The sequence below is a fragment of the Emydura macquarii genome, unplaced genomic scaffold, assembly GCF_026122565.2.
Source record: "Emydura macquarii macquarii isolate MOO-44397 ecotype Brisbane River unplaced genomic scaffold, CSIRO-AGI_Emac_v2 contig_1002, whole genome shotgun sequence".
Taxonomy (NCBI): Eukaryota; Metazoa; Chordata; order Testudines; family Chelidae; genus Emydura; species Emydura macquarii.
The window spans coordinates 1,438,115-1,447,480 of NW_027131139.1; the positions used below are offsets into that span (position 1 = coordinate 1,438,115).

The 9,366-nt window shown below is 44.3% G+C and overlaps 1 protein-coding gene across 5 annotated transcripts in view; it reads left to right on the plus strand.

Annotated features, from left to right (window-relative positions):
- Positions 1–5,649, plus strand: part of AKAP8 (A-kinase anchoring protein 8) — a 28,123-nt gene extending 22,474 nt beyond the window's left edge. For 2 of the 5 annotated variants that reach the window (XM_067544616.1, XM_067544619.1), the window contains exons 12-13: positions 717–812; positions 4,142–5,649. In XM_067544616.1, coding sequence (XP_067400717.1) covers positions 717–812; positions 4,142–4,732 — 687 coding nt within the window. In that variant the 3' untranslated portion in view covers positions 4,733–5,649. Of the gene's footprint in view, positions 1–716; positions 813–2,302; positions 2,498–4,141 lie in introns of all 5 variants that reach the window. The other 3 variants (XR_010919043.1, XM_067544618.1, XM_067544617.1) reach the window with 3 other exon arrangements.
- Positions 5,650–9,366: the final 3,717 nt, after the last annotated feature.

Genomic DNA, 9,366 nt, shown 5'->3' on the forward strand with positions numbered 1-9,366 from the left:
AGTTGCAGTGTCAGCTGAAATCAACATTCCCTGACATCTGTCAGTTTAACACTAAATTCCTACCAAGCCTAAGTATGGTGCACCTGCTCGTTTGGTGCCAGCCAGTCTGCTGGAGCTCTCACTGATATTTTGTGCTGCTAGCTTAATCTGCTGGCACTTTAAAATTTAATAGCATTCATTTTTAAGTCCTAAAATTTAGTTGTCTGATTTTATTGTAAAGTATTTGAGGTATATGCTCATATCTAATTTGGAGGGTGGAGGAGCAGTTTCAGTCAGAATTAATAGTCAAGGCAGGAAATCATTCAGCGCTTCATGGTATTTGGATGTAAATGCATCCAGAGCACAGCAGAAATTGTTCAGGTGTCTTGTTTCCTGAAATAAACTTACTTTGGTAGTGAAAAGACCTAAGAGTCTGCTGCTTTCATTGGGGAGTGCTACAGTTCTCCTTCCTCATCCAGCATTCTTGTATTTTGGTGACCATTCCAGCTGAGGGTGCTTAAATGCACTTCCCTGCACAGCTTTTTTTTGCCAAATTGGGCATGCCTAGGGCAGAAACATGCACCCTATGCAGAGCAGCCTCTGTAGAGCAGGGCTGGAATCTGGAATTTCCCCTTGATAGCATAGCTAACTAGGAAACTAACATCTTGTGACCCGTGTCTGTTAAGCTCTTCCTTCACGACCCGCAAAGTAACCCTAATGTCTGGTTTCCTTTTCAGATGGCTACCGAGCAGTTCAAGAAGACTAGTCTCCATGTTGCCAAGAGTGTCCTAAATAACAAGCATATTGTAAAAATGCTTGAAAAGTACCTCAAGGTGAGTGAGTAGGAGAATTGCCAGCTAGTCTTGCTTTTCCACAGAGCAATGGGGATACACGCCGGCTTGGTCCTGAACACTGAACTGGTACAGAGCTGAGTATCACTGTGTGTGCTGCATGTTGGTGACAAAACTTGCTTCTATATAGAACGGGGAGAAGCATAGATACCACTCTGCTTTCTTATGCATAGGCTGTGCCTCGGGTCTGGTTTCTTTATTTTCTTTAGAGGCAGTTTACCACTTTTCATGTATTTTTTTAAACTTACATATAGTACCTACTTCAACCCCCAGGTGCATGCAGATTAGTTATGAAACCACCCAACCAAAACATAACTAAGGGGACAAAATATCAAAAGGAACTCCACTACTCTAAAGCCAGCCCTCAGGCAGTGGCCTGAGGGGGCATTCACCCTGGTGTTGAAAGGAGGCACAAGGCATAAGCACCATCAGGGCGCAAGTTGGACTTAAGTGGTGCCTAGGCCTCATGCTGGCCACCTGCCTGGGGTGAATTTCACCCTGCGTGAACAGTTAGGCTCTGAAACTTTCCCAGCAGGTCAACAAACTCTGAGTGACAGACCAACAGGGGAATCAAATTCCAGAGTCAAAACACACTCCCTCTAGGCCTTCTCCATGTCCCTCGAGATCAAAGCAGGGGAGTATCAGTGAGAGCATCCTAGCCGATCCTCACTGTCAGGATGGAGCATGAGGACAAAGTCAGGGCCCACACTAGGTAGGATTCTGTAAGTCAAATCAGCACTTTGAATTGCACCCAGAAAGAAGCTGGAAGCCAGTGCAGTCTTCAGAGTATGGGTGTAATATGTTCCATGTGGAAGCGCTGCTGCATAAGCAGGCAGTTGTGTCCTGCACTGACGTTTCCAAGTTGCCTTCGAGGGTATGCCCGTGTAGAGCACATTGCAGTAATGCAATCTGGAGGTGACATGGGCGTGGGTAACTGGCGAGGTCCACATCTCAGGAAGGTCGCAACCTCCTTGCCATGCGAAGATGAAAAGAAGCACTTTTGGCTACTGCTGCTACCTGGGAATCCAGGAGCAGCCAAGGATCCAACAGGACCCCTGATTGCAAACTTGGCTAACAGGGCAGGCAAACCCCCTCAAATGGGGGGAGCAGCTGTTTCCCCTGTTCCACCGGCATCACTTTGGTCTTATCTGGATTGAGCCTCTGCCGACTAGCTCTCATCCAAGCCCCAGTCTCTGCTAGTCACTAGCAAAACTGAGACTCCACTGGGTCCAGTGAAAGAGACTTTGAGCTGAGAGTTATCAGCGCATTGATGGCACTGCAGCCCAGATAGTGAGGCTGTCTCCCCTAGCGGCCTCTCATACACGTTGAGCAGGAGGGGTGACAATAAACCCTGCGGTACCCCACACGAGAGAGCCCTTGGGGCAGACGAGCAATTGCCCAGTGCTACCCTCTGGGATCTCTCAGAGGAAAGAACGGAACCACTCAAGTGCAACTCCGTCTACCCCTGCCAGGGTCCGCAGGCACATCAACAACACCTCATGATCAACGGTATCAAAGGCTGCTGGCAGACCTAAAAGAATCAGCATGGGCACCTGACCTTTGTCCATCAGCAGGAGGAGATCTTCGACCGATCCCAGCACGGTCTCCGTACCATACCCAGGTGCAAAACCAGACTGAAAGGGGTGAAGGAAATCTGAGGATTCCAGGTAATGCCAGAGCTGCCTCGCCAAAACCTTCCCCAAGGAAGGCTGGAGACAGGGCGATAATTGACAAGACTGTCAGCGTCAAGAGATGGTTTCTTGAACGTGGGCCTAATGATTCCTCCTCTGAGGGATGCTGGCACCTTGCCCTTCTAAAGGGAGGCTGTGACAGTCTCCACCAATAGTGGACTCCATATTCCCCCATAGATTTTACTGGCGATTATGGACATGGGTCCAGATCGCAGGGTATAGCCTGGAGTTCCTCCAGAACCTCAGTAGATAAAACAGGTTGGCTGAAATCCAGCCAGAGAAGATTGCATTTTGTTTGTCCTCCACCTGCATGGATCTGCTCTTGTGGAGGCAGCCAGACTGATGTGAATCTAATCATTCTGGTCCATGAAGTAGAAAACTCCTTACAAGCAACGACTGTTGCTAGGCAAAGATGGCCCAGATTTACTAGGCTGTCTGCCACCCAACACAGTTCCACTGGTCAGGATTTCACAGACACTGGTGGAGAAGGAGAACTCTCTCCTGGTCTCCATCACAACCATGGCATAAGAGTTCAAAAACTCGTAGTCACGCTCGATTAGATTCTCGGCAAGATTTCTGCCACTGGCATGTTATCCTCACTCACACTTCATCTGTTGCAGGCTGCCTGCATGCCAAGGTGATCTGAGAGGGAGTTTAGGAGCTGCCATACCATGATCGAGAACACATCATGCAGGGGTTCTGTCCACAGGCTGTACAATATTCTCCCTCAGATAACTCTGAAACCCACTCTAAGCCAAATAATAAAAAAAGGTCCCCTGTCCCAACAGGAGCAGAGGTGAGCTCTGATCTCAGCCTTATTCAGGTTGAACGAGGCTAAAATCCTTATGGACTTGAATGCCTATGAAAATTATGAATAACTGCCCCTGAAATAACAAAACCCAATTCGTTATCACTTAGTGTGGGATGGAGAAAGCAGGAACCACTTCCTGAGACTACCAAGATGGTTTTCACTTGAGAAACCATTAGTGATACAAACACTTCAAAAGATACCTGGATTTCTTGGCTCCCAAAGATGGGGTGGTATGAAAACTATTATTTCATTTGTTGATCTGCCTGGACCTCTCCCAGTGGGAGAGATTTCCTTGCCACTGGGTTGTATGCTCAAGTGGGACTGGACAGAGATGAAAAATTTGTTTTAATTGCTTTTTTGAAGATGAGTTCCTCCCACTTGAGATTCGGCACCCTTGGTTTGCCTAGGTATTGCAGCACACACAGTTCTTAGACTATAACCACCCCCACCCCCCGCCCCTGGGTGACTGCACACTGAATAGTTTGCAGTACAGGAGAGTCGCATATAATTTCCATTCCTGCAAGGCAGAGGCTTTCCCAGCAATAAGTAACGTTGCCTATTGATATGGAGCCTTGACAAACACTTTCCTGGGGTGCTTTTCATGATACAAATTTAGAGTGCACAATTTTTATAGGAGCTTTGGGGCTTGCTCTGATCAATTTTCACAGTTCTTTCCTGAAATTGAGGATCTGTCGTTTCCAATTGATCTCTGTTGCAAACCTCTGAACTTCAGTGTGAGGTTTCCTCTAGGAGAAACTTAAACTATACTACAGGCAAATGACTGCTGTCCTTTCCCATCTCTTTGTCAGGGTGATGATCCATTTACAGATGAAATTGTTGACCAGGATGTTGACGAAGCAGAAGCTTTGGAAGGAGGTGATGGTAGTGGTGAAGGGGCTAATGAAAGTACTACTGCAGAGACAAAAGCGGAAGGTACTGGGGATGCCGGTGAAGGTACTGGAGATGCAGGTGAAGCTACAGGAGATACAGAAGCCCCTGAAGCCATTAAAGCAGAAGGAGAAGAAATAGAAAAAGCTTCTGAGGAATTGCCTGAAAACAAGGAATTGCCTGAAAACGAGGAATTGCCTGAAAACGAGGCAGAGCAGCAGCAGCTATCGCCGCCGCCACCACCACCACCACTGCTGCCACAGGAAGAAGCTGAGGTTGCGACAGAGGCTGAAATAGAAGAAGCAACAGACACAGCGGTGGTTGCAGCAGAAGAACCATCCCCTCCTCGAGACAATATAGACGAGACAGTGGCTTCTGCAAGAGGTGAAGCAGAAGTACAGCAGATGGAAAAGGAAGAGGAGAAACCAAGTGAGGTAACAGAGTCCGGAAACAGTGATGCAAAGATGGAAGAGGAGGCACCACCTGTAGCAGTGGAGCTGCCGCAAGAATAACTGTGTGAATGTTTGTGTGAAGGTGACTTGTCCTGCACAATTGTATAATCCATGATTTTGATTTTTTTTTTTCCTGTCTTATTCAAATGCAGTACCTGAATGTGCATTGCCAGAAATACGTCTGGCTTTGTTTTTGTTCAAGGGGAGGGACCCAGCTGTTCTGTTATGGGAGCAGTCTTGTGCTTAACTGTCTTGTTCCGTAGACTTGCTTAGTTCTGCTTTCTACATAATTTTTTAGGTTGAAGACTGCAGGAAGCTGTACATTCCCCAAGAAACACTTGAGGTGCATCATCTTTTTGAATTTTAGAATGAAAAGCAGGATTTGCAAAATAAAAACGTGATGATTAGATCCTGACAGCTGTTTGGTTTTTAAGTGCAGCACTAAAGCAGTATGATTTCTTTTGCAACAGAGACTTGGTCCTTTTACTAATTTGGGAGCTGATCAGTATCTTCAACGTTATTGATCCCTACCTGTAGGGAATATTTACCATTTAAAATACTCCCTGGAAAGGAGAGGATTTTTCGTCATGAGATCCAGTGGCTTCATCTGTCAAAACTCCAGTACTGCATGAGCATTAGGGTCTGTGGTTTTACTGTTTTTAAGCACCAAGTTGGTTGTCTAGAAATCAGGCCACTCTTTGTATAGCACTGACTTAGAGATCTACTTTGAGGGGAGTAAATTACCCCTCCCTTGAAAACCATTTTTCCTTCCTCCTAAATTTGAATAAGGTCACAATAATGTCATTTACAGTGCAAAACTGATTGCCAAATGCTGTCACAGGGTTATTCAAACAGTACCAAGATCAGCAAATGATAGGAACTGCTGACTTAAGTGTTATTATCTATGCTTGTGGTATAAAGTGTTTAAGTCTGATAATAGATCCTCTTATCATTTTGAATAAACCCAGAGTTCTTGATCTTAAAGTCTAAATAAACTTCTGAATTTGGGAAAAAAACCAACCACCACCACCTCTAATTGTAACTGAGCTGCCTGTGAAATGTCTGCATTTTGAGTGATCGTTAAGAGATTTGTAAAACGAAAACCACCAGCTCCATCTCTGGGTCTCTCGGGGTCTGGACGGATATAACACACTTCTTACCAAAGACCTAATGCTGGTGGTGCTTTTTAAAAAATTCTGTCTTCCACAGTGCGTGGAGGGTTGGGAGGCTGCAGTAAGAATCATGTCCATTTCTCCCTCTGATCCCTTGTACCAATACACTGACGTAACATTTCTACGTGCAAAGGGGAAACAGGTATCAAACATGATTGTCTGTCTGGCTGAGGATATCTGCCTGAAATGGCAGCTAAGTTTTGCTATAAATAGCACTTCGTAACCGCTAAATCCCTGGCACCGAAGATTGTGGCAACCATACATGGGTCTGATTATCAGGGCATCAAGAGGTGAAAGATGCTGCGTATACTGATCATTGGCAAGTCTTTTCCTGATAGTCATTGGCACACTTTATAGAATATCCGTCACTACGTGTTCATATAGCACTTGAGTTTTCCAATCTTGTTGGGTTAGCTGAGCCCTAAATTTATAATTCAAAGTAGCAAATGGTGCATGTGTTCTAGTTACAGTTCAGGAGGTTAGTACTGACCATGTGCACACCCAAACCCAGCTGGCTCCTTATAGAACAGCTCTAATGTGGACCAAGAAGAACAGTCTATCTTGGAAATTGAAATGGAGGAAATATGAACAGCCTTATGTGCAGATTCCTTTTCTACTTGTTCATAAACTTCTGCCTGCCATGTGTGGTTGTATCAAGATGCTGTGGGGGAGAAGAGGCAGTGAGACTGAATTACAAAGAGAAGAGCACATAAGAGCTTGAACACTAGTGCAACTGGCTGGTATTCAAGCTAAATTTGTAGAGGCTTTTCAGGGGGAATCCAAGTCAGGCAGGTGAAAAATGCATTTTGCAAGTAGCAAGGTAACCTGGTCTCTGCAGATGGACTAATGCTTGCACCACCACCTCTCTCGTTGCTTTGTCGTGGCTGGGTGAGAAAGTTTGCTTTCTCTTTATTCTTGCCACACAGAAAAGGAAGCATTTTAATTGCTTAACTAAATTAAAATGTAATTTTGAATTCTCAAATCCAGTAGTGCTTGTGGTGTAGTAGCTGTAAATATGTGAGGCTTCTAAGAATTGCATGAGATTTTTGTCTCAAGTGCTTATTTCTTGCTGAGATCTGATCTTCAGTAATCACAACATTTCCAGGATTACTAAGGCCCCTGTAGAACTGATAGCAGCAAGGAGATTGCCTTGTGGGTCCAGTAAAGGCATAAAGCTGCAGCCTGGGCCTCTCCCTCTGCTTTTCCAGTAACCGAACTATGCCCATACATAGTTAGTAAATTTCATTTACTGCCAGTGCTCTGAATTCTCCTGGGGAAGAGAAAGACAAAACTACAGTAGGAGAGGCTTTATCTGAGTGGGGTTTGGTTGAATTTCTGGTTATTGCCAGCTAGCATCAATTGCTCTTATTTCTAATTGAGAAGTTCATTTGGGAAGCCATTGTTGAGTATCATAGAATCAGAGGTGGAAGGGACCTCGGAGCTCATCTAGTTCAGCCCCCTGCTCAAAGCAGGACTAACCTCAGCTAAATAATCCCAGCGAGGGTTTTGTCAAGCTGCAGCTTAAAAACCTAAATAAGTGTACAATAATGTACATACAAGTAGTGCTTCAAATGAGTGCAAATTTGCTGTGCACATCTTACAACGCTTCCAGGACTGATGTGATGTCTTGGGGATCATGCAGACCCGAAAGGCGTTCTGTCATCGCCTGCCCTGCAATCTTGGGGTGCCTTTATGCTGTGCTGCTGTGGCTCAGGTCCCTGATACCAGTATCCTACCCACAAGCAGAAAGTTTCACCTTGGCTTGTACCAGCCTAGTTACTCCTTTCAGGGTGACACCAACAGCCCTTCCAAGACTCAAGTGTCCCCAACTCTTATTGTTCCTGATTTCATAATTGCCCAGCTATTAGATTCATTCCCCTCTGGTTCGTCACTCCTGAAGGCATGAAAGCAGCCCGCTAGGTTTCAGCTCGCTTTGGCACATACATTTCACGCAGTTTTCACACTGAAGACTTGGTTGGAGTAAAACTCAGAAAAGGTTTATTTCATAGAAACCTCCAGATTCAAAGATGAAGTAGTGAGGGAAGGAACATCTACAAGCTACACACAAAAAAAATTGAAAAGTGCAGTTTCAGGCTTTACACTTTTATATGTGATAAAATTGCATTTCTAATACAAGTTACCTGTTGCCTTTAAACAATTCAACCAGCATATCTCCTGACTGTAGGGGGGCTCCAGCATTTCAGAGACACCTTCCTGCTTTACAGGCTGTGTCTCAGTTTCTAGATGCCTTTCACTTCAAGCTCCTTACATTTTTTAAAGGGTTTTTTTCTACAGTCACTGCAGATATACAGAATTGGGAAATGCCCAATTGCCTCAGTGTATTTTCATGATCTTTAATGGCTCGTTGCCTTTTCCTTGGTTCTACAGTGGATTGTTATTTGCTTCTTGTTTTGCATTAACACTGAGGTTGGAGGTGCCCCTATCTGCTGTGAGGTGTAGTTGAAATTGTAGTACAGGTTATAAGCAGCATTTTCTAGATACAGAAATACTTAGATTTGTAACCATAGGTTGTACACATCTCAAAAAGACCGAGATCAGAACATTACAAGCTTTTATGAAAGATCTTATGACATTTTTATACACAGTAATACTGTATATAGCCAGTTGCTTCAATTACATATTCCTTAGGATTCAGAACTCCTCTTCCCTTGTGTCTGGTCACAACCGGCCAACCTGAAGAAGATAGGAGTAGAGGAATGCCTTTTGAACTCTACTCTTCCACACTAGACATAGCAAGAAGAGCCATTCGGCTTCGAATGTTGCAGGGCAACATTTTATTTGTCATCTGATGTTCTTTCTTGCTGTCATATCTAAATGGGGGTTTGCTTAGTTGGGTTGAGGAGGATTTTGTTTTGCTGAACATGTATATTTGTAGAACAAATTAGTAGTTGCATGGTTTCAGGAGCTCTGGCTTTTCACAATGCAGCGTCTAGATCGCTCACTTGGCCACCTCCTATAACACTGGTGGCTGCACAAGATCACATGAAGCAAAGTTAGTCACATCTAATGCAGTAGCATCACCTTCATGTCCACTTCCCTCTCCATATCCTTACCCCCAATAAGAATAAATTATTGGCTATAGCATGTAATTGAAGTACATTTCTATTTTAAATGTGGCATAGAATCATAGAAATGTATGGCAGGAAGGGACCTCAAAAAGTTACCTAGTCCATTTCACCCACCCCTTGTCCTAAAGCAGGATTAAGTATTCCTAGTCTATCCCAGACAAATGTTTGTCTAACTCATTTTTTAAAAACCAAAGATTGGATTCCCAGTGTCCCAAGGCAACCGGTTCCAATACTTAAGTATGCTCATAGCAGTTTTTCCTAATATCTAACCTAAATCTCTCTTGTTGCAAACTAAGACAATTACTTCTTGTAACTTCAATGGATATGGACAACAATCCATCATCAACCTCTTTATAACAGCCCTTAACATAGTTGGAGGTTGTTATATGTTCGTCCCTCCGTTGTCTTTTCTCAAAATACGTGCCTAGTTTTT